The following is a 25655-nucleotide window of genomic DNA, read 5'->3' as shown; positions in this document are numbered from 1 at the left end:
CTGAAACTCCCGGGCAACCATTGCCTATTTCAGAAAATGCCCCACATTCAGAAGTACGTTCAGGACCAAAGCTCCCTCGACTACACAAACGCGAGCAAGAGTGGTGGCTTTCAGGGGAAGCTGTTACAATATGAATGGAATAATAAAATATTCCTTCAGTCAAAGGAAGAGAGAGAATGACTTGGCACCCCAACAAGATGATGCAGCATTGCCAAAGTGGTTTCTCGAGACTACTGTAATGGCATTGTCTGGCTGCCTCTCAGACCCCCTTTTAACAATTTGTTTAACCCTTTGACCAATTTCAACCAAACTCCATGGGAAAGCAGAGCTCTTCAAGAAATGAATGTTTCTACAAGTTTTGTGTGGACAGGGGCAAGGAAGACTGAAACATTTGCCCTTTGCAAGGGAAAGGATGCTGTGTGAGCATGGCAGCCGGGCAGGTGGCACATGCAAACTGGGCGGCTGGGCAGGGTAGACGTAGCGTGGTGTTAGAGCAAATGCTGCCATTTGCACAACTCCTGCTCTGGAGATGTAGGGACAGATGAGGGTGGTGTATATGGAAACACAGAGCATTGCAATTCAACTGTCCTAAGGAGCACATATAGGGATGAGCTGGAGTTACTGTGGTCAGAGTGGGCATGGGAAAGGGCAGCACTTGCTAGGAAACATGGATTCCTTCATTGTGCTGCTCAGCGGATGACTCGCTTAATCCAAAGGCTGAATTTTCAATGCACAGGTAACACACCATATGTTTTATGGCCATAGTCATTGACTTTACTGGTAGATCTGGAGCACGCCTGCGTACTGGGCAGCCCCTCATCATATTTGACCTGTCTGGGGTGATGGCTGGTGGTAAATTGGAACAGGTGGTAAAAAACGTTTCGAGACACTTTGCCAAGCTGAGGACTGCAGTGCTTTAAGAAAGAGCACTAGTGCATGGTGCAGACTTTGGCTCTTTTTTGGACCCATATTCATTATTGTGCTACAAGTGAACTTGGCAAGCAAGGGTTTGGAGCGCCTGCCTTGGCAGCTGGGAGCTCACACCCAGGGTAAGCACACAGCTCCTTTACAATAGTTTTTGCCACAGAAACAAAACCTGGAAAAACAAAGAGCACTCTGCTGAAAGGGAAGGGGACTGCTGAGGAACTGCCTATGGGGAGCCCAGGACGGCTGGAATCCACATCTCACCAACAAGGTACCACAGGGATCCAAACACAATGACATCTTGCAACCTGTAGCATGGGGACAAAATGCAGACTGACTGTTTCTCTGGATGTTGGATGAGGGGGTGAAGTCTAGGGGGCATTCAGAGTCCTCTTGGGAAGGAGTGGGAAGAGCAGATCCCCTGTTTGCCCTTTCTCTGGTGCCTACCCCAGACTCGAGGTCGTTTTCACCTCCGGCAGCTGTGCTCGCCTGGGCTCGGTGGGAGACATGAGTAGCTGGCTGTCCTGCAGCAGGCTCTGCCAGCCTCCTGATTTCTGGCTCTCAGGGATGTGTGCTCACTGTGGGAGGCATGTGCAGAGCTGTTGAGAGCAGAAGCACTGCAGGCAGCCTGAATCCCATTCCTCCAACCCTGTTTCTCAGCAGGGCACTTATTCCAGGGCTGTATTTCCCTTTGATTGATTACCTCTGCCATTGTGGGGCTGACATCTTACACGGGAGTCCTGCTTGGTCCCTTATCATGGGAGCGTGAGAAATGATCATTCCCCAGCGACACCCATTGATAACAGTGAATAATAGCCGGGAAGTGAGGCAGACGATAGTAGGAACATGCTCAACGGAGGTGCTGTTATTCTTGGGACAGGAGGCTTCTGCAGAGGAGGAGCAGAGCTTGGAGGGTGGACAGGGGAGGGGGGTGGAGGGGTCCTGTCATTGCTGATGCTCTCTAGGGCTTAGCAGCTGGAGAGAAACATTGGCTAAGGATGGTCAAAGCTGGGAAGGAAAAAAAACGAGGAGGGGAAGGGATAAAGTGAAAGGAGCTAAGAGTCACACTGGAGAGCGTACAGACAGCCCAGTGACCTCTGGTGCGTGAGGGATGAAGGAAACAGCCTGTGATTGACTATGTGGACCATCTGGGTGACCATCTTCTGGATTTCAACTGTCCTGGTAGGTGCTCAGAGTTATTTATTCCCAATTGCATGAATTCACATGTTGTCTGAGTAAGTGCACCTCTATTCCATGAAGTCGTGGTGGTTTTGTTTAAAAAGGTCTGTGTAGAAGCTGGGATTTTTTAATTTTACTCTTGCTTCTGCTACTTCCTGCACTAATTGACAGTGGCCAGATGGCTAGATGATGGATGCCTCAGTTTCCCCACCTACATAAAGACAGCAGTATTACTAGCCTGTTTTGGTAAACATAGCAGGTTCTGTGATGAAGGAGAAAAGATTTGATGCCATTTAGAGAAGCTTTGCTGATTTACACCACCAAGCAATCCCCTAAGGGGGAATGCCCACCACTACCAAAGCCTCCCTTGACTTAGATTGAAGGAATGCAAACCGATGTTTGACCCACAAAGTTTGGTTTCTTTCTTTTAGCTTTATCACTTTACTGGGAGTTTATGTGACAGATTGTCACTGCTGAGCTCCGGGTGCTCAGACCCGTCAGGAAGGACAACTGAACCTGGGCTGTGATGACCAGGTGTGGCTCAGCTTATTCATATTTTGAAAGCATATAAAACCAAGACTGAAATATGTCCAGTTTGAGTGTGAGAAGTTGGAAAAGGATCAAACTTCCAGCAAGTGTAAAAAAAAAAAATCACTGTTTCATTGCAACTAATGGAAAAATCAATCTATGTGTCCCAGCAGGGGATTTGGTTCAAACTGAGAAAACCCGAGCTCTGCCTAGACATTTTAATTGCAGAGGGAAGGCAATCGGCAAACTTTTTTGCCTTTCGATCATCTTCCACAATAAAAATAGTGACTTTGATGGTTTTCTCATCATTTATTTTCTTATTCTTAAGTATTACCTACAGGACTCTGTAAATAGATGTCATTGCTCAGGGTGCCACTGAGAGCATCTCCTTCTGCTTGTTCTCTTTCTAGTCCTTCAAAATAACTATTTTGATTTTGCCAGGCATCTTTTGTTCTCCTTTAAATACTCTCGTTAAACTAAACCCACTTACTTTCAAATTAAATAGCTGTGAATTCTGCAGCTGCAAATATTATTTATATTACATATTGTTTAAGTCCGTCCATTTCACAGGCTAAAAACTGTAGTTGGCTGTTGCTATCAATATGACGAACTGCAGCTTTCTGCCTGTTCTGGACATCTATTTATCACAGCTATTTCTGTTTGGAATGGTTTTGGTTCCTGACATTTTCTTTAAACAAAACATGAGGATGTCTTGCCTCCTCATCAAAATCTGACAGCCTGTGAGCTGGGAGCTGTTTCAGTGAACTGTTTAGGAAAAGACCAAAAAAACCCATGTAGAGGAGCCCATTTTCCTCCTCGATTTCAAGGTGCGGGGGCCGTCTGTTTGCTCCCAGTTGCAGGCGGTAAACACGAGCGAGACCGAGCGCAGCTGGCAGCGGAGCGGGGTTATCTGGCTGTGGCACGGGAAGCGGGATTTGGCGTCGCTCGGCAAACAGCCGTGCCGGACCTGCGATGGCCCCACTCACACACAGCCTGCCCCGTCGGATGCCGGCGTTGGCAAAGACCGTCCGAAGGACAGTGTTTGTGGAAAACAAGGGCTTTAAACCTGCACTTGGAGGCTCTCTGCTTTCTCTGGGTTTAAAATCTAGTTATGCGCATGTCTGTTACCAGACAGCGGTGTCTGATCAGAAGAGTAGGGTGGACATCACTTGGTGGGGTTAAACACTAATTGTAAAGCATCAGCACACCATATTCCTGCTTGAGCACACATTTTATGTAAGAAATTAGTGCTCTATCAGATCATCACAGTGGTCTTCACAGCTGGACGTGCTAAAAGCATCCAGCCTCATTCTAGCTATAACGATATAACGTAGTCTTTAAATCTCATGTTAGAACAAAAGCTTTCTTAGGCCCTACATTTCTCAAAAAGAAACGGTGGCCACAAGATATATAGCCTTGTTTAAGGTGAACAGTTTTCCTGTTTCTGAGATGATTGTTACTAACGTGATTGCTAGCATTTATTTTTACGTACGTTCGGTATCATGAACAACCCGCATGCAAACCAGACCGGTTTTGTTGGCTGCTTCAAATGCTCAGCACTAATATTGGTTTTTAATGTATTTTCAAGGTAATGTTCGGATAGCGATACTACAGTAGAAGTATGTTGTATGTCTTAACTGTCACGTTTGTACTTGTGAACTCTGAAAATGTACTAAATTGCTTTACTATAGGTAATCAAATAGATAACAATAGAGAGTTATAAATAATGCACATTTAAAAAAATCTGTCAATATTTAGAAATTATCAAATTCAGCCTTCAGCTAACAACTAAAACTACTAAATGCTATTACATTTCTTTACACATGTTACTCCAATCAGATATTTCTATTTTTTCTGAAGATTAAATGGATTTTTAAAAGTCTTTTTTTTTTTCCAAATATGACATGGATTAAAAAAATGCATTTAAATCCTGGCATCAGAGGATAGTTTATTTCATCTGAATTCTTTGCATGTGTGATTCCAGAAAATTCATTACATTATGTAAAACCAAACGGTTTTTAGTTTATTTATTTCATGACACACAAAGGGAGAAGTTAAACACAACAGACAATTAGATGAGGCATGATACACTGCTGAAAAGATCAAACTTTGTTCAGAAATACAATACCCAGAGTACTTCCAGCTGAAATGAGTGGGAATATAGTTGCTGATGTCTCTTAGGCTAAAATTTAATTGTAGAAAAGGAATAGTTCTCATTACAAGGTTTTCAGTGATCATTCTCTCTTCTAAATCTAATCTGAAAGTGATCAGCAGTGCTACAAGATTGATTAGGTTGAGTAGTAATATCATGCTGCTGGGTTAGTTTTTCCTGCACAAAGTACATAAAAAAAATTATATCTGATACTTTTCAAATATTACTTCTTGATGACTTGCTTTTAATCTTTTAAGTATGTGTGTGTATATAGGTATGCATACATATAGACATATAAGTTCCATAGCGAGAATTTATAAAGATTTTCGGTTTTGTTCATGAGGGAGGAATTATCTTATTTGTTATAATGGAAACCCGCTTATATTAGTATTTTTATTGTCAAAAATAATAGAAAGTGGTAAAATAATAGAGATAGTAAAAGTACTTTTTTACTGCAAGACATAACAACTGGGACCTTGTCCTGCAAATCATTGTGCAATGATTTTTAATACATGCCATTTTGATGGCGGGTAGCTGTTTTGTACATTCATTTTGGTCCAGCCACATATAACATAAACTGCACATTTAATTGCCACATCAGAATTGAGTTAAGACTAACATTTCCATGCTGCTTTGTGAGAAAGGAGGATGGGACAAGATGGGAAGGTGAGAAAATGACCTTAGGACAAATTACCATCTAGGTTCTCGCAAAAATCTGGGTGAGATTCTGCTTTCAGGTTGGCTCCTGCAGCTTCATGATCAGTAGCAGTGAAACAGGCTTAGGTGGTCTGCAACCAGTGGACGTATTTGGGTCACTTGTGCCCGGGAAAATGACCTGCCAGGTCTATGGTTTAACACTGCCAGGGGCGAGTAATTAATTCTCTGTTGCTTTAGGAGAGTCCAGCAGTGCCCTGGATGTTTCTGCAGTCTTTTGGAAGAGCATCCTGCTTGTGTACTTAATTTGGCAGAATAGCACATTCATTTTTCTCAGTAACAGTAATGTCAGCGAAAGGGAGAAGGCAGAAACTCAGTCTGTGCTTGCCTGCTGCTACTATAAAAAAAGCAGACTTAATTAGGAAAATTGACTGTATTTCAAGGAAATTGAATGTATTTCAAGAAAATATTGCTCACAATCACTTGATAGGGCTGCAGGGGGAATGTGAGCATAAGAAGGGTAAATCTTGTTGAGGAGTTGTAAATTTTAAGATGAAAAGTGATTCCACTGCTTTTAAAATTTGCAGATCAGAGCTGTCCCACCTGTTTGTGACCTCCTGAGTGTCCTGAAAAAGGAGGAGGAAAAGTGTGCTGAGACTCTCTCCCTGGAGGCAAAGAACAGAACGCCTGAAAACGATCTACTGAGCTCAGGTAAAGGCTGAATGAATGTACACCATAAAAACTGCTCTCAAGTGAGCTGAGTGGCCTCAAAATCAGATACCCCACTTTCCGCCCCATTGGAGGCATGCACCTTGTATGCATCTCTCATTTAGGAGCAGAAAACCAGGTAAGATCTGTTAAAAGGCTCCAAGAGTGCGATTTTGACCTTACTGTGACAGCAAGAGTCATAGGAAACTTCTAACTCAGCTGCTCAACTGCAGTCCTCACAACTAGGGAGCACATCAGCAACAAAATCCTGCAAACTGCAGATAATTTAGAATTCTTCTCATCCTGGACAAGGATTTTTTTATAAAGTCAGCCCAATAAGTGCAAATTTACTTAATTATATTTGCCTTCAAAATCAATGAATACCAGCAGCCAACATTTAAATCATGTGGCCTGAAGGTCTTTGTTACTTCCTCCTTGTTCTAACTTACTGTCACATAACAGAGCACTTGCATTTCAGAGACAGTTTATCATCATATAAAGGAGTTTTTTGGCCTGGGAGGGTCTTGTGGTACTGAGTCCTCATCATGTTGACAGCTTTCCTTTCACTGCTCAGCAAGCGTGTTCATGTGCAAGGGTTCTCAGAGAGATAACTGCAAGCAATTAGTGAAGCTTGCCTATGAACTGTTAGCTTCCCCAGGCAGCAGCTGGGTCAACATCTCACAGGGTATGTTGGATGGAGGCAACAGATGTGACTATTTTTTGTGCGTGACCAGCCATCGTCACCAAGGATGAGTTTGTGTCATTCACAGCATCTCACAGACTGAACTCTTTCTGGGTGACTTTTGTGGCCCATGACATGGCAAGATCCTCACCAGTGTGGAAAGTGAAGGAACTCCCATGGGATGTGCTGTGTGCAGCGTGTCCCGGCCAGAGATAAGCTACTGTGTGGAGCAAGAGTTGAGATTTTTCTTAGGTTCAAAGCCTTCCTCTCTAACAGAGACCGTTGGAGACACAGAACTGTTTCACTATGACTTGGTCCAAGGGCAGGACTCAGAGGGACGATCTATTGCCTGGTTTCTTAGCATGCCTAGCGTTTTTCTCCATCTTTCTTTTATGCCTGCGAGCCTTGCAGACTGATGGGTGTGAGCACAGCTTCAGGGCATTACGCCCATGTAGCAGTGACAGGGTACCTTATGGCAGGTTATGCCAGATGCTCCAGAACACAGATCTGTCACATTGCATATAAGAAGTTTGATGATATGAATAAATCAGCATTGTTTGTTTCCTTCCCCGGTGCCCTTCACTGAAGAGGAGGGTGGTTTGATAACCTATCTATTTTTCTGCTTTGCTCCTGTGACATGGCTCTAATGGTGAGTTCTGCATTTCCTCTGCACCAGAGCTCCGAAGATGCAAACAAGTTAAACTTCACAGGGCCATGCAGGTGTGGACCAGCACTAGCATTAGCAGGCAGTATCATTTTACAGATGGTCTCATTTTGTCTCAGTAAAATAGTACCTCCTCAGCAGAGACTTAATCCAGTTTTAAGTTGGATCCAAATTCAAAAATTCCCCTGAAGCCTTTTGTTACTGGAAATTTTTAAACAGGATAATTCTACCCTCTGTGCCCCTCTCCCCAAATCTACAGAGATAGAAGTTAAAAGTATAGGATTGTGTTAAATCTTTGAGAAAGCATTTCCAATGACTGTCAAAATTGTTCTTCTAACAGTACAAGTCAGATCAAACAAGGCATAGTGCTGTGGGCTCAGGGCTACCCATTAAAGCAGAAAGCTTTAAGCTGGAAGTGGCCCAAGTGACCAAGCCTGTCTGTAACTCTGCAAGCACACCTCCTGGCAGTGAAACTCAAGAAGAATAAACAGAAGTAAGATGCACATCTTTCCCCAAGTAATGGTTCCTGAAAACAGAGACCAGGAACTTCCTTCTGCTGGTCTTTACACAAGGAAGGTTTGTTACCTTGGTAAATTATGGAGTAATGCTTTTATTCTGGGAAATAATGCATCTGAAAATACCTCCAGCCTTCAATTATCTGCATGTCTGAGGTCTGTGCAGACAAAATCCCATACGGAGACTTCAGTTTCAAGAAGAGAGAAACAACGCTCTGGGGATTCAGTGCATGACCTCGGTGGTTCACGCAGGGAGAGACAAAGGCAGCTTTGCAGTGTGTAGGTCGCCTTCCATACCCCGTCCTTCCTGCACCTACCCCAGAAGCTTTGACTGGTACAAGCAGGAAGAAGGGCACAGCAGGGGACAAGCTTCCACTGTGCCATCTCTGCTCCAGTGCTCACATCTCTCTGAAAATGGCACAGACACCCAGGATTAGTTGTGGGTGAATCAAGCACAAAGTACCTGAGCAGTAAGTGGTTATATCCTCCTGCAGTGTAAGGAAGAAGGGACTCTGCCCTTGTGATACCCTTAGACTGCAGAAGGGATAAATGCTACATTAACGTAATCCAAGTCATGGGTTTGCTCCTTTTTTCTCATGAGCAAAGATGGAATAATTCTCTCAGGTGCAGGGAGCAGGGGAGGGAACCTGCTGGAGGTCTGGGACCTCTGGTTGTGGTGACACCATGTATTGCTGCTGGTGGAATGCTCTGTTTGTCAGGTGAGGGAGGTCCCAAAGAGCAGAGGGATGTCAGGGAGGTGCTGCTGTGCTCTGCCTCCACCCAGGAGGCTCCTTAGCTAGGTAGGGGTGGGTGCCACTGCCTTTGCTCCTGAGGAATGGCAAGAAGCCCACCTGCAGCAGGAATGGCTCAGCTGGTTTTTGTTTTCTCCTCCTAGGCAGAGACCATCCCAACATCATAATTTTGCCAGATTTTTCTGTGCACTGAGTCTGATTTGGGGGCTTTATGCCAGTGGTGTTGGCACGAAGGTTCCATAATCCAAACAATGCCGCATGGCTAGGCATAAATATCACCCAAGGTGATGTTCCATTTGTCATTAAACTATTGCTTTGAAGTGAAAGGTTACCAAGTCCTATAAACATTGTCACAGGGAGGACACCAGAGCTGAGGTGCCCTGTGAAAACTCTGTATTTCCAGGCACTAGGAGCGTTGTGCAGGAGGAAACCATTACATTTCTAGAAATGTAAATATTTTTGTCAGGCTAATGGAGGCTGGCCTTATAAAGCATGAAGCGTTTGAAGAGAGCACTCAGCACTTCCTCCACTCCACTTTCAGTGAGCATGAAGGGCGTTTGGCACACACTGGGACCTGCTAGGTGTAGGGTGGTCCTGGCATGCTCCGGTGGCCTTTTTCCCTGTCATATTACAAAACCCACAGACAAGGCTTTGCAAAAACCAGTGATGGTGAATGGAGGCAAAGGGGAACCAGCCTGAATGCTTGAAGGAGAAGAGCAAAATAAGAAAGACCAGGATTGCAGTTTCTCTGTGGCACAAGGTCCTTATCTATTAACACTCTGCATTGCAGATCAAAATTCATGCATGCCAGCTTCAAGCACCTAAGCAAGACTGAGATCACCGTCATGCTGTGCTCCATTGACCATCAGCTCCCTGCTGCCTCTCTGCCACTCCTACCAGAAGGCAACACAGCCAAGCCGAGGGCGCAGCTGGGAAACCCCTCACACCCTGACTGTAGGAGGGGACCACAACAAGCCTGTCCTTAACATAAGCAGCTCCTGCACCTAACAGGGAAACGGGGTGGGTCTGAGCAGTGTGGGTCCGTCCCTGCAGCTGATGGAGGCCTCAGGTGGCAGAAGGTGCAGGGAGGGCAACCGAGCCACAGGCTTGTGCCTGCAGAGAGCCCGGCGGGACTCCAGGTTCAATGGTTGCTCTGAGATGGGTCCTCCAACAGGCAGGTCACTCTGTCAGAGGCTTGGCCTCAGAAAGAACAACAGTACAGGCAGATTTACCAGCATATTTGGTATGAACCCATGTTTTGCCCTGGGCTGTAAATGTGATGATCTTCGCTTTACAGTCCCAGAGATTGACAGAGCTTGGCAGAGTTTTGCTCTCCTGCAGCAGCAAAGCCACTGAGACCCCCAGCCAAGCCCAGCGAGTGGTCTGTTGGCGTTACTCACTACAGCACGGTCTTGGCATAATGAAAGAGATGAAAAGCAGAGGGGTGTTTATGGTGGTACAAGGATGACATGGATACTGTTCCTCTCTGCCCTTTCCCTAGTATCATTCTGAAACTGTTTAAACTCCTAGTCACGTTGTATCTTTTTCTGTTTATAAAAAGATAATGTAAGGAAAACATCAGGGTCACTCAAAGTGGAAGCTTTATAAAGACTGAAAAGTGAGCTAAAAAATTCACAGCTGGTTTCCTTCATCTTTCCAGGGCCATACAATAGTTACCAGAAGGCAGACGTGTAGGCAAGGGTCTGATGCAAAGTTCACAATGGCCCAGGTTGCTCTTTGTCTGGCTAGTAGAGACTAGTGGAGTCAAGGACCAGAATGGGATGGGCCTGGAGCTTGCTGGGGCTGGTTTGAAGCAAGCAAGACCTGTTCTGTCCTATCCAGGACTCAACAGGTCTCAGCAGGACTTGTTCTGTCTCATCCAGCTTGCTCTTCAGAGTACTGAGCATCTTTGCTCCCGTAGCTGCCTTGGTCCTTGGGAGACATTGCATGGTGTTTCATTGCTTGCAGATGTTTAATAGTGTTTCATTGTTGGGAGAAGTTTCATGGTGTTTTGTCACTGGGAGATGCTGCATGGTGTTCTGTTGTTGCCCCCCCCCCAGGCCAATGTGCTGGAATGTGGGATAACATGAGCTGCTGGCCTTCATCCGCCGTGGGACAGACTGTCAATGCTCACTGCCCCGAATTCTTCCAGATGCTGACTGGGAAAAAAGGTAACACTAAAAAGATGCTTTTCTTGCCCAGGTGGTTTTTATTATTATTTTATTTTTTAAAAAAAAATCTGTTACAGAGATGCCACTGTCAGGTATAAACTTGAAGTGAAATTGTGTCTCTGCTTCTTTTAAAGACCGATGGTCACTTAGCAGCTACATGTCCAACACTAAGTTAAATGTGGGAAAGCCTGGAATTAAAGCAGCAAGATGTTTTAAGTGTTTATTTTTCTTAGCCAGGTGGAGAAAAGTGCAGGAAGTATATGCTATCCTGAAAAGCAGTTTTTTAGCATGGTTCCTTAAAGAAAAGTGTTTTCTCCACTCAGGCTCTGTGTTTATGTATTTCTGCCCATCTTTCCCCTTCTAATAACTCTTAGAGACAGTGGCTGATCTCAGCTGAACTTGGCAGGGACAAAACTTCACCTAGCGTTACGTTCATACAAGTTTTGGCAAAACAGCCAGCCAGGTAGGGGGAAAAGTTCTTTTTTTTTTTTTTTTTTTATTACTTTGCCTCCATCAAGAAATCTGCACTGGGGGTTCATCCTTTGGCTGTGACAAGCTCCACACAAGTGGCACAAATTCATGGCAACTCAGGTTTCATGGCTCAAAAACTTACTCAAAAAGAGATGAGCTCAAGCAATGTTTGTTGTCCTTTCTCTGGGATTTCTAGGCTAGAAATGAAGTGAAATTTATTCCTAGTATACTACAGTAATCATGAGCCATTAAGTAGGAGTTTCTGCCTGCTTTCTGTTCCGTTCTACTTTTCAGCAATGCCCAAGAAATGTGCTTACATTTCTCTTTAGCGAGTTAATGATTCAAATTGGAAGAAGGTTTTGCATTCTTTGGTTTTAGGACACAAATTAGTGAGGTCCAGTAGTTACAGAAAAGCAGACAGATCCATTTTATGGAGGGAGGAAAGGGAGACAAAAGTATTAGGCTGTCTAATAAAGATTAGATAAGTCAGAGGAAAAGCACTTAGTGGTCTTTAAATAAAATCAGAAATGAGCCCTTCAGATTAAAATAAATACCGTGGTACTTTCTGTATGCACAAACAGTAGCTGCTCATTGCATCCTATAATCTGGTTTAAAGACAGGGGATAAACTACACAAAGACATAGATCGCTGAAGAAATCATCCATCTGCCATGCGCTCACAAATCTTCAGCATAGTGATACCGGCTCTTAAATGCATTAAATGAAATCCCTGCTGGTACAGCCACTAGAGGGAACTGCTCCCTGCCTCTGGCCTTCGCACCGGGGAGGAAAACAGGAATTTGTACATCCAAAGGTCATAATTACATCTCAAATGTGCATTGCATTATCTTGGACATAGTCTAACAGCTTTAAACTTTAGTTGCCCTCCTTATCGAGAAGCTGAGAGCTGTGCTGCTTCTGATAAGCAATAACCAGAGTGACAGTGTTCCAAACAAAAAGCTGAGACATGGTCCATTGGCATTTGCATCTTATTTTGGCCTCTGCATCTGGCATTTTGGGTCAAAGTCAGCAATAGTTTATTCTCCTTCTCATAGCCACATTCTTCTCTGATTTTATACTGCGGTTGGCTTGTGACTCATGCGTTTAATTACTGCTACAGTCGTCGTCCTGTTTGAAGCAATTTTGCAAAAGAAAAACAAAAATCTGTTTGCTTGGAAAAAAAAGCGCAAAAGTTTTCTCTCCTCACAACTTACAAAGCAGATGGGGAGCCACAAATGCCAAAGACCCATACATTAAGGGATGCAGATAACTCTGAGCTCTGGCCAAACCCTAGTCTCCATGCTGTTGAGCTTTGTGCTGACATCTAGACTTGCATTTGCAGCCCAGACTGTCTGGCCCCTTCCCGCATAACAGACCAAAGAAACAAAATAATCTGGAATCAGGTAGCATAACTGAAGTTCATATCCACACCTGCACATTGTGTCTCAGGCAAGAAATGAGGAAAGGTGTGACGACTGTGAGGATTCAGAGGCAGAGGAGAAGGCCACATTGGATGGCCCGAGTTCCACAGCCATCCCTTTAGCCTTTGTGTTCCCCCTTGCCTAGGCAACACCGAAAGACTCCAAGGCACCAGTAAACACCAAGCACTGATGGTCAGACAGACTGCAGACCCCAAATCTGCTTCGAGCGGGGCATGCTGCAGTTTCCCCAGTGTGTGTGTCACCCATAAGCAAGTAGCATTGTTTAAAATTGTGCTCATGTCCATCAATATAATATGTCCTGCTTACTCTCCCATGCTTTACATATAACACAATTGCATGTGCACACCGACACAGAACTTCACCTCTTCTTGTCTGATTTGACATCCTCAGGCAAAAACCTGTTACAGGCATGTTTACAAGAACAACACTGCTCTGAGTTAAGTACATGTGTCTCAATAATTGAAGCTGAAGTAGAGAACTTGCCACCATACCACTCCCTTGCTGTGTGCCAAGGCTGGTTGGGGAGAGCTGTTTGGGAGAGCTGTTTGTCTCCTGTTGTTGCTGCACTGCAACAGGGTATAGAAAACCTGGCTTAAAAAGCAAGCCTGGTCCTTCCAAAGGTGCTAAACTGGAACAAGATGTTCCTAAAAGTATCAGAATAATAGTCTGACACTGACACACCCAGAACTCTTCCCACTTGGGGATCTCAGCATGTTAGCTGTGCCTTGCAGTTTTACAGAGGTGAGTTCAAACCAAGTGCAGAATTGCTGTCAGATCACCAGAATTAGCCCACAGGTAGCAGGAGCCCTGACTGTCCTGACAGTCCCAGCAGGGCTCCGAAGAGCATAAACTAGTGCCAAACACTGCTGCATATGCATCTCTCTCCACGCCTTCAATGCTGCAGGGATGTTTTGCAGGAACTGGGTACCCTAGAGTCCCCATAAATAAATGCGTGGGCAAAAACAGATTTTTATAGTGCCTTCTGGCAAGGCTTCTACTAAGAAGCGCTGCTGATTTCAGGCACTCTCTAAGTCCTTGCTAGTATTGCCTTACTGCAGCAAAGCCAGGATTTCACTATGTGTTTCTCAAGTGTGGCTCCTACCTGACAGATTAATGTGATTAGGACAGTGGGCAGTGGCTTTACTTCTTTGTGAAAGTTTCTCTTCAGCGCATAACGCACATGCCTGCTAGGGTCATTTTCTTCCAATGAGATTGTAAGGTGTGTAGAGCAGGACTTCCCACTTCCACTTTAGTGCCAAACATGAATATGGATGTGTTCAAACATGTCCTATTGAACCATGTGCAACATGCTGGGGATCCATCACACTCAGCTTTAGGAGTCTAAAAGTCAGATGTCCCAGCAGACATGGGTCAGACAAACTGCCCTCTGCGGATGTCTGTCTGAAAACGAGACAAATGCTGCAAATGCCTCTTTTTCTCCACTGACTAGAAAGACAGCCACAAGGGACACAGTTGGACTCAAGAATTTAGCTTTCAGAAGTCTAACTTAAGTGAGGAGAATCCCATCCTAGCCTTTAATTTGCAAGTAAGCAAGGAAATCAACAGTGTAAGATAATGCCCAGACCTGGCATTTCATTTAAATTTCACCAAACATCTGTGACCATCTGAAGTTTTGTGTTCTCTTCAGACCATGACAAACCACAGTAAGGAGGTGGGAGCATTCAGGAAAGTATCAGGTTTGCATGGTGTATGAATCTGTGATTGAAAAAGTCATGGTTTTGCTGATCTTGGAATACTGGCCAAAAAACACCAGATGTACCGAACAGTATTATTTATGTTGCAGTTAATAAAAACACATCCATCACAGTCATCCCTGAGTTGGCAAACAATACTATGACCCACACGAGTACACTGGGCAAGTATCAACATAATTAGCTCAGCTGCATTTCACCTCCAGCTATGCAGAGTGCACTGCCTGGGGGAAAACATTCTCTTTGCTCTTGGAGCAACCCTACACATCGGTGACTGACCTCCGAGGAGAACAAAGATACAGTTAGAAATGATCACACCTGATTTTGTCTTTTTTTGTTGTTACCACACAGGTTTTGTCTACCGAAACTGTACGAGCGAGGGTTGGTCAGATCCATATCCGAGACCCGATATCGCTTGTGGCTACAATGTCAATGACACAACAAACGAAGCGAGAGTGAGTCTGAGTGCCTGTGACCACAGATCTGCTGCTTGGGGACACAGGGGCAGGAACATGTTAAGGAGGGACTGAATGATATTGTGATTTAACTCAGGTGGGGTTATTGTTACAGGTGTTTTTCAGCACAAATGCTTCCTCCAAATGATCAGAATGGGTTGCTCAGGGTAAAACTACAGTAGCTGATTTTACAAGAAAATTTATTTCTTAAGTAAGAGGAGACTGATATGGGCTGATTTCTATCGGACAGTCAAAGGTAAAAGTGTGAATCAATGTTCCCCTGCAGCATTCCTATTTCATGACTCTGAAGACCATGTACACCATTGGATACTGCACCTCCCTCGTGACGCTGATGATAGCCTTAGTGGTCCTGGTCTCTTTTAGGTGAGGAGAAGCATCTCTGGTTTGTGTTTGGCCAGGACTTCTGGTCATCTCAGCTGACACAGATCCTTCTGCTGGCTTTCAGGGCAAGTTAAAAATTGAAGTATTTCTGAAAATCTTCACAGAAATCAGTGACAAAAATGATCTCTCAGTCTTGTCTCCCAGAAAATGTCAGGGCTGCTCCTCATATTGTGCTCTCCTGTTCTTTCCAAAATGCAGGTGGATGTATTTTTGCAGACTGATGTTTGCACCACCTCCCTGCTGAGGTCTTTCCATGACTTCAGTGTCCCCCGGGCAGAGTGTCTTTCACCCTGCTGTTCTTTTCCCCACTTGAAACTGTGGCTAAAACTTTGCTCTAAGTGCTGCTGCGCTGACTTCTGGGAAGGTGTTTCAGGTTTACAGCAGACACCTGACAGTTGGCTTATCTTCATGAATCCTTATAACTTGGAATTTGTACTTTGCTGCTTATTCAGTGAAATTAATTTCCCTTACAATATCAGGGAGGCACCTCTGGGCAGAAGGAACCCCAACTACTTTGCAAACTTGTCTTCAGGGTGCATGGCCTCCGGGTCCAGATTATTTGGAGATTTAATACAGAAAACATGGCAGGCAAACCTGCACTGTGCAGGCAAATCAAATAAATCCACCCAGGTGTGGATAAACACCTTGGGTTCACGTTACTCCAGAAAGGAGGGAGGGAGGCTAGACCAGGCATATTGGCATGAAATCGCAGTTCTTCTGGCAATGTTCAGCTTTAGTACCTGAGTGGAGCAGATGTGACTTCAGCTTTTTAAAATCTTCTCTAGGATATCCTTCTTGAGAAATGCATTAGTCTTCCTTTCACAGACAGAAAAACAGCGTTCTTAATTTGTCAGTTTAGCATTAATAAGGATTTAAACCTGCTGTTTACAGCCACAAGCTATCCGCGTTGGCTAGAAATGTAATTTCATGGGATCAATCTCTCTTTTTATAACAGAAGACTTCGCTGTACGAGGAATTACATCCACATGCATCTCTTCACATCGTTCATTTTGCGAGCACTGTCCAACTTCATCAAGGATGCTGTTTTGTTTTCTTCTGAAGACACAAATTACTGCGGGGCATACACGGTAACTTCTGCCTTCCAGCTTGCTCCATGCCTCAGATTCCCGGGAGGATCCTAGCAGTAGTTAGTGTGCAGGGAAGGAAATCTCCATCCCAACTTTCTATTCAGCATAGGGAGTTATGGGGAAAAAAGGGTATGTCCCTTCTCCATCACTCAGTCCCACATGTTGGTTGTTTCTGGTGGAGATTTCCCTGTTTGGGAGTATTCTATGTGGCTGAGGGAGGCGTGAGGATGCAAAAGCGGTCCAGGCTGGACCATACACACAGAAACCTAACTCAGTTAGGTTCCTCCTGGCTGTAGATGCCCTTACAAGTATTGGAGCAGAGGGCATCCAGGTCAGTCTGAAGTAGGTACCTGCATTCATCATCTTGATTGCATTGACTTGATGGCCACAGAAGACACCAGGAGTTGAGCACATTGAGACAATGTTCAATGCTTTAAACCAAAAGAGGAATTAGGGAGGGAGACAAAAAAGGGCTTTTGTTTGTTTGACCTCCCAGTTTTGCTGGATTTTTGTTGCTGACCAAGAACATTTTGAGCAAATTTTAACTTGTTTTCACTGACCCTTTTCCTTAGGAAAAAATTACTGACAAATACAGTCACGTGCTTCTCTAAGGTGGTAATAGTGCTACTGATACTAATAAGGGAGTCATAGTGGAGCTCCTCTAAGTGAGACAGTAATCCAAACCCATGTGTCCATGACACATTTGGTTCTTACTAGTGAGGCAGTTGAGTGCCAGTCCTGCTTTCTTGTCATGCAAATGCCTGTCTTGAGGCCACCCGTTCAGTTTCGTCCCCTAATGGCTATAAATTCTCTGTTTGCCAAGATTTATTTACAGCTCACTCCGTTAGAAGGTAGATACAAACCCAGGCAGAAGCTAATTATCCTCTCTTTCCTCAGGCTGGGTGTAAGCTTACCATGGTCTTCTTTCAGTACTGCATCATGTCTAACTACAGCTGGCTCCTCGTGGAGGGACTCTACCTCCACACTCTCCTGGTTATTTCTTTCTTCTCGGAAAGGAAGTTCCTTTGGAGGTTCATCGCCCTCGGATGGGGTACTGGTTCTCCTTTCAGTAAGAATAACTGTGGGTTTGTTTTGCTTTTGGGATGGACTTGCGGAGCAGTAACCAGCTTTTCCAATTGCAGGAGCCCCAGCTGTGTTTGTGGCCACATGGGCGACTGCTAGGCAACTCCATGAAAATATTGGGTAAGTTGTGTGGAGGGGGGGAAGGTGGCACATCGGGGGAGAGCATGCAGCCCCCGCACAGGCTGCTCCACAGGGTCCTGCTCATTCCTAACCTCTGGCAGCCAGGCAAACCAACTACCACAGCAGAATCCTAGCGTGGGCAGGAGTAGAGGTCCAGCTGAGCAACCTGAGAAAGAGCCTCAAATTTCATTTGAGTATTTTCAAGGGTAGGAGGTAGCCTTCAAGTATGAATTCAGCCCACAATGTTTTCCGCATCTGTATTTGACTTTCTGACTGGTGAACTTTGTCCCTTTCTCCTCTCCCTTCCAAAATTTTGAACAGTGGTTGTACTTTAAGGGCAGGATGTACTTTTGTCCTGCGCAGGTGGAGAGTTTTCTGTTCAGAAATGCTAGAACCATAGAATGGTTTGGGTTGGAAGGGACCTCAAAGACCATCTAGTTCCAACCCCCTGCCATGGGCAGGGACACCCTCCACCAGACCAGGTTGCCCAGAGCCCCATCCAGCCTGGCCCTGAACACTGCCAGGGAGGGGGCATCCACAGATTCTCTGAGTAACCTATGTTGTGCAGCTAAGTGAGAACAGGAAATTAATTTTGTGGAAGAAGGGAATAGGAGCCTATCTGAAGTGCAAAACAGACTAAACCCCTTTGAAAAGACACCAGTGTTTCGATAACTGACTGCACCTTCTCTTCTATTTTTACAGGTGTTGGGACATTAACGCTAATGCCAATACCTGGTGGATCATTAGAGGCCCTGTAGTTTTGTCTATTTTTGTAAGTCTTTTCTGGGACAAGCAGATTCAAAGTGTATTTTCAAATATTGTGAAGTCAGAGATCATCTACTCAACAGCTTTAGAAGTGTGTTAATCAACTGATCTTAAGACATGTGCCTGAACTGGTGTGACACATGAATTACTGCTTAAGCAACTTCTGCTCAGCAGGATTTAGTCAGTAACTAATGCCCTGAAGCTAAGTTCACAAGGAAAGCTAGAGTGTCCTCCCAAGAAGCAAGAGCCTAAAGAAGATCAGGTTTCCACATCCTGTTGATTTCATATGAACTTAGCTGGCTTGTGGAAGCTTGTTTTGGACTGTTTCAAAGAAGGCTCCGGAGGAGAAACGAAATGGCTGTACATTTCAGTACAATCGCCTTTGTGTCTCCCGGTCAATGCCCCTGTCAGCAAAGCCAAAACCAACTTGCCTTACATGACCATTAGCTTTTGTTTTAAGCAATGAAAGCGGCTCACAAGCTGCACGCACCATATCTAAGTGCACTGCAATTGCACTGGTATGGTATTGCTCCCTGAAATAAGGCATAGGCATTGAAAGTCAGTGTGAACCTGCCCAGTACAAAGCAGGAGCAATGTAAAGAACAGTTTGGTACAAATAATACTCAACACCTATGATTTGAGCATTTGCTGGTGGTCACCTTCAGAGCCTTATGTACCAAGGGGCTGGAGATAGTTATTCTGCCCAACTGAGAAGCTCTGGGGCAGACCACTCTGCAAAGATCAACATGAAACCCTCGTACAGAAACACTCAAGCTGCTGGTTACTCTACCTACTGAAGCTCCAAGTGAGAACCCAGGAGATGGTTGAGGTTTTTGTGTTGCCAGTAGCAGCCATTACATTTGCAAAACACAAACTGCAACACTTGCAGGCTCTCTTGGAAACCCAAGCAGCAGAGGTGGTGGGTTAAAGTTCTGCTCCCGTTTACCACTGAGCAATCCTTCACCCTCACAAGACAAGCAGAAGACCACACAAGTGATTCATGATCAACTTAATGAGGCCACAGCATTTATTTTTCTTAATGAATCAACCCTTATGCTCCAGGAGCCACTCAGCAATATTTAAATGCGTTCAAGGCCCAGACATTCTGCAAGGCAAAAGTACAATTTAAACTTATCTTTTGAGGGCCACCCTATTCCCTTTCAAGTTTCCTTAAAATCCTGATCACATCTAGCTTAGCCACTAAAGCAGGAGCCGCCTGCATTGCTCTGCCTCTTTACCTAAAAGAGGCTTTTCTCAAGCCCATAGCCACAGACAAACAAACAGCCAGTCCTTCAGAATTCAGATCTAATCTCTTTATTCCTCACAGCCACAGTCCTTAGCAGTTCAAAGGGCAGAAAATCAACACCGATAAACTCCTTTGTGCTCCTAGGCGAACACTCCTTGCTGTGCCGCCCACAGGCAACCCTCCCAGCAGGAATCCCGCCGTCCCCCCTTCCCCAGCAGTTTTTCATCAACAAAAAGTCCTGCTCAGCCTACACCGCTCCTGCCTGGCCTGGTGGGTTAAAAACCCCAGAATCCTCAGACCTGAGCCTCCTTTCCCCCCCTCCCCCAACACCCCCAAAAATATTTCAGTCTTTCCTTCATGTTCCCCACCCCTAGCTCCTCTCAGCTCTGCTCTTTTCCTCACCCCTCCCCAGCTCCCCAAACTTCCAGCCCTCTCCAGACATCCTCAGCAGCCCAGACCAGTTGCTCCCACTTCATCCAATAATTTCAGAAACCCAGGGACATCCTGGATCTGCCCCATCTAAAGTAGACCTGCTTCTCTTAGGGAAACCCACCACCTCGGAGCCCTGCTCTAACACCCAAAGGCACATATCAGCCACCATGAAGAGGATGCACCACTGCGATGGTGTTTCTAGGTGTAGGGAAGGGTTAAGGGCCTGCCATGGTGCAGGGTGTTGCAAAAGGGCCATGGGTCAGCAGGCAGTGCTGGGGGCAGGAGGAGCACAGGGTGACTTCGGAGCCCTGATGCAAAGGGCAGATAAAGCCCAGGTTGCTCCCTGATGCGGCTTTGGCTCCCCTTTGACACCCACTCTTTGCCTGAGGGTCAAACAAGCAGAAACAGCTATTGCTTCACCTTCTCCCAAACCAAGCAGCAGATCAGCGTTTTTATCTGATATCCACCCTTGGAGAGGGGGAAGATTTGTGCTGACTCTCTCCTGTCCCCACTTTTAACCACTTTGCCTCCATCATCCCAAATCATGCTGTGTCTTTTGGCAGGGAACAAATGCCATTTGCAGTCCCAGTTAGCGAGCTGTAGCTCCAGTGCTGCCCCTTTGCTGGCACGCAAGGTGGAGCCAGACTGCACCGAGGCTGTGAACCCCACAGCCAGAAGAGACCCTACCGATGCGCCTGGTCTCACCGCCCTTTGGTGATTTGCCTGGATAATAAGCCCTGATCATGCCCATATCTAAAGCTGCAACAAACTGGTGGGGAAAGCAGCCAGCACCCAAGCCCAGGGTGACCAGGCAGGCTGGAGAGGCAGGGGCAGGGTCTGGGATGGAGACAGGGACACAGGCAGGCCAGCCCCAGCCCCTGCTCAGCTAAAACACCCCAAAACTGGCTCTGCTGATACCTGGCAGATACATAAGTGATTACTGGGCATTTGGTTTTGATGTTTGCTTGTGGGGTTTTTTTCATGTCCTGCCTTTTGTTTTTTTCAGATTAATTTCATTCTTTTTGTCAACATTTTAAGAATCTTGATGAGAAAGCTCAGCTCACCTGAAGGACGGAGCAGTGATTTCAACCAATACAAGTATGTCCCTTATATCACGACTTTATGCCACGTGAGCCCACCTGAGCTCCTCTTGCTCCTTCTACACTGGCTTTTCCCTCTGTTTTCATTCTCAGGAGACTTGCAAAGTCAACGCTTCTCCTCATCCCTCTCTTTGGGATCCACTACATCATCTTTGCTTTTTTCCCCGAAGACGCAAGCAGTGGCACAATGGAAATTCAGCTGTTTTTTGAATTGGCTCTTGGATCATTCCAGGTAATATTTCACAAGCTATTATTTCTTTAAAATAAGAAAAAACAGAGCAGAGTCCCAATGGCAAAACCAAGCTGTCTGATTTCCCCTGAGATGCCTCATCTCCATTTAAAAGCTGAAACTGCAGTTCTAATTCTGTGACCACGCTTCTTTTATCTTTTAGGGCTTTGTCGTGGCTGTACTTTATTGTTTTCTTAATGGTGAGGTGAGTTTTGTGTATACAATATTCTTTTTCTATCGCTCAGGCATGCCTCATTAATCAGTAGGATACATTCTCCAATGAATTACATGTTTTGTCTGAGGGTTTTCTTCCCAGCTACCTAACGTCACTCGTGAAATACCTCCTAGACCTGGCAAGCCCAAGTAATTGTATGCCAGATGTAAACTTCACCCCTCAACTATTGCAGCCCTTTTGTAAATCAGATAGCATTATTACTGTCTGGGAACAGAGGGTGGGAGTACCATCCTGCACACAGTCACACTGACAACCGACTGGTTCTGATGCGTGCTGCTATTACCTGTCATCCCACGGCTGTTTTCTGTGCTTCATCCTTGGGAGGGAATTTATCAAGAGCTGTATCCAGTCCAGACCCTCGCAAGGTAAAGCTTTTAGAAGAGGGACCGTTTCCTTTGTAGTCGTATGATAACTTCCAGGCTTCTGGGCTAGAACTTGCACTCTGAAATGCTGCTGTTGGTAAAGGTGGGGGGAAGCATTATCCAAATCTGGGAGATCCTGAGGTTATTGGAAAATAATAAAAAAACCCAAACATTAGTGCCTAAGGTTGGAAGAAAAGATCACTTTAAAATGGAGAGGAGGTTTGAAATACTTTGATACTTAACAGGGTTCAGAAAAAGTGGTTTTGAAAAGAAAATCTGCATTTTTTTTAACCTTAGACTGCTATAGTGTCCCATTTTTATAACTAAAATAAAAATATTGGAAAAATCTAACCCAAACACTTACTAAGGCCAGGTAGACTCCATGAGCGGTTTCACCTGCAATTAAACAGAAACACAGGTTAACAGAAAATTGTGTGGTTGCAACAACAGTATCACTAGAAGTGACAAGAAACAGGCCCTATCCTAACCCCTTAAACTGGGGGTTAAATAAATAAATCTAAACCTTGGCAAAGGTAACCCGCTCTCCTTTTCCTGTTATACTGTTCTCCGCAACGCAGGGCTCCAAGATAAACTAGCTGAACTAAGTATTTTGTGACCTTTCTACCTAGGTTCAACTGGAAGTTCAGAGAAAATGGAGGCAGTGGCATTTAAGCAAACATTTGCGTCAGCATCTCAGCACCTCAGCAAGTAACGGAGGAAGTGGCTTAACTCAAGAGATGCAGACAGTGAGGTTGAGCCCACCAGAACACAGGAGAGCAACCCTCCAAAGATCAAGCGTGCTTTAACACTGTATGCCTGGAGGATATCTCTGTGCTCAGATACACATGGTTAAGTCCCGTGGACGGTGCTGGGAGTCTTGTGTATGTATCCGAAAGTGGGACTTGGCTGTAGATCAATGGTTCTTGAAGCGCATCTGTTCATCCACATCCTGTGTAGCACCAGAGTTATTTTGTAAGGCAAAATGGCTGAAAGATTATGCTCTTCCTTAGGTTTCTGGCCACAGTCATTTGTGTTTCTTTCCACACTGATATTTTTCAGCTGCTATTTCTACCTTAAATGTGACCTTTCATCTTCCATGTGGCTCTCCAACATATTCCAGGCTAAGCCAGGCTGGTGAGTTTTAGATGTTCTCTGTTTCTTCTGCTGTTGAAGCTGGGAGGATGTGCATTTTGTACGATGAAGGTTCTGTGCCATTCTTTAACACAGCTCATGGATTCAAAATGCAAAATTAATTCATCCCTAAAATTTACCAAGATTCAAAGTCTTTCTTTTGTGGTGATGGATGGTGGACACTGAGAACATAAAGCATGGCTGAGCTAATGGTTCCTATCCAGCTGCATATCCATTGCTCAGGTATGCTCCAGTGATGGTGGCAGGTTCAGAGAGTTTTCTTCCTTTGCCTCTTCTAACAGGGGAGATCTCGGAAATAACAGTTTGGATTTTTGTATGTTTTTTGAAATGGTAAAAAAAAAAGCTATTATAGCATATTCCAAGGGTGGCCAAGAAAACTTCAGTAAGATGGCTCTTTTCTATTGCGTCTGTACTGCTGAGACTTGTCCTGCTAGTCTTGGAAGGGAAGCAATGAAAGCCCTCAGGACATTTAAAACTCAATTGAACTGGACATTACAAGGTATCTTGTGAAAAACAACACCGTAGTGGCTGGCAAAAATCTCTCTACAGCCCATGATCACTCAGCGTGCAGAAATCTTTTACAGCTTTATGTTCATAAAGATAAAATTGTTAAGCAAATTTCCCTGGTTTGAGTTGGAAAGAGATAAAAGAATTCATTCCACAAATGCAATCAAGCCTCCTACTTGATATTGTATCTGCATTTCCCCAGTTGGGGCAATTCTTGCCTGGTTTTCTTCAAGGGCAAATATGACTAAACAGAAAGCAAGTGGTGTTTATCACACTTCACCCTCCTCCTGGTCACCTATAAGACATTGGCAAAACGTGCATGGTATGTCAAATGCTGACTAAGTGGCATTCCCCAACCACTCTGCCAAAACTGCTCTAACAGGCTTTTATTCACAGCAAACCCTTGTGGTAGACTTCTGCCATTTTAACAGAAGGCAAACATGCAGAGAAATTCAAAGGATGCTTTCAAAGTTAAATTACCTGGTACAGAAGCAGATTTTTCAGTGCTATTAGCACTGTTTCGAAGATTCAGGGAAAAATGCCTTTTTTCTCTCTGCCGGCGCAGACAGTTCCCCCGGGGAAGCAGGCACTGCAGGCAGCAGCACCGCTGATGGCAGCCAGGTGAAGAAGGGCACCTCAGCAGGACATTTGCTCTGGCCTCCCCTGCCCCGTTGGCTTTGCCCAGCAGTGGGAGAGTTGAACCTCTTTAAAACCAGGAAAAAAAAAAAATCAAATACAAAGCAGTGAACTGGTAAGGGTTTCCAGGAATTAATTTTAAACTTACTTTTTTTTTTTGAAAATGCAAGGTTTTGAGTTGACTTTGTCCTTTAAAACTCAGCCAAAGCAAGCAGAAGGAAGAGCAGAAGCAGGATTAGTCCCGTGACTGAGGGAGAAATGAAAGCCCCTCCATGCACGTTTGGGTGGAAGATCTCACTTCTCACTGACTTACCCAAGCCAAGCAAAGCCTCCAGCCTCCTCGGGTATTCACTGTGTCCCAACACATTTAGCAAGTCAGATACTTCCAAAAAGATACAACCATTAGCCTAATTTTCTCTCTCGCCTAAAAATAAGACAAAGAAGAGTGAAACAACTTGTATGTTCCCTGAGAATTAAACATACATCAGTCAAGCCAAAGCAGCTGTTTGTTTTAAATGCAAGTGCCTTCTTCCGGCATAAATGAAGAAATATAGATTCAGAGATACAATAACATGTAATTAATTAGATCTGATGCAATTATTGGCTCTCCCACAAGCCAGTAAGAACTCAGCCCTGCAGCGTGTAGTTAGGACAAGCACTGATGGCACAAGGTCTGGTGGAGCCCAGGCTGAGTGTGATGTCTATTTGTACAGGAGTCCTGGTAAAAGAGGGACAAACCACATGCCCTGAAATAAAATGCTGCTGGTTTTTGTATTTAAAAGAAAAATATTTAGGATAAGTTATTGTTTTATACAGCCATTTCATTTTTATTTGACTTGCCTGAAATAACCATAAAAAGGAAGTATTCCCAGATTCTGTATTACATGTTTGCTTCAGACATTCGGAGTCCTCAGCTCTTCAGGAAAAGCAAGTCCACTTGGGCAGGTGCCAGAAGCAGGCAGCCCCAGGCATTACGGTGCCGTGACCTGGATGTCGAAAGCTGCTGCCAAACACCACCATAGTAGGATGGGTTCTCACCTCGCCCATCTTCTGCACAGGCGATGCAGAAGCACCCTTCCCTGATGGGGATATCTCTCTCAATTAACTGTACTGAAGAATACTGAAGCAATGAGCCACTTAACTCCGGGAACACCTACATGTTTATAAGCAGATGAAGAGAAATAGGGAAGTAAATCTCAGCAAGTGATACAAAAAGCTGGAGATGAACGGGTGCAAGGCACGCAGACTCCAGCATCAGTGGCCTGAAAATGCTGACACAGGCTGAACACA

At 44.8% G+C, this 25655-nt stretch overlaps 1 protein-coding gene across 2 annotated transcripts; it reads left to right on the top strand.

The window, feature by feature from the left end:
- Positions 1-1906: 1906 nt before the first annotated feature.
- On the top strand, positions 1907-23892 carry SCTR (secretin receptor). 2 transcript variants are annotated; one of them, XM_054830469.1, is made up of 13 exons: positions 1907-2106; positions 6025-6148; positions 10819-10929; positions 14905-15008; positions 15295-15392; positions 16366-16498; positions 17396-17549; positions 17641-17701; positions 18404-18473; positions 21151-21242; positions 21338-21476; positions 21637-21673; positions 22700-23892. In XM_054830469.1, the coding sequence occupies exons 1-13, from the start codon at positions 2062-2064 to the stop codon at positions 22780-22782; spliced, it is 1251 nt and encodes a 416-aa protein (XP_054686444.1). In that variant the 5' UTR covers positions 1907-2061; the 3' UTR covers positions 22783-23892. The 2 variants fall into 2 exon arrangements, with proteins under 2 accessions (XP_054686444.1, XP_054686443.1); XM_054830468.1 differs by having other exon boundaries at positions 1913-2106; positions 21637-21678; positions 22700-23880.
- Positions 23893-25655: the final 1763 nt, after the last annotated feature.

The sequence above is a fragment of the Grus americana genome, chromosome 6, assembly GCF_028858705.1.
Source record: "Grus americana isolate bGruAme1 chromosome 6, bGruAme1.mat, whole genome shotgun sequence".
Lineage (NCBI taxonomy): Eukaryota > Metazoa > Chordata > Aves > Gruiformes > Gruidae > Grus > Grus americana.
The sequence above is the reverse complement of the archived record's forward strand: the minus strand, read 5'-3'. Positions and strand labels throughout refer to the sequence as shown.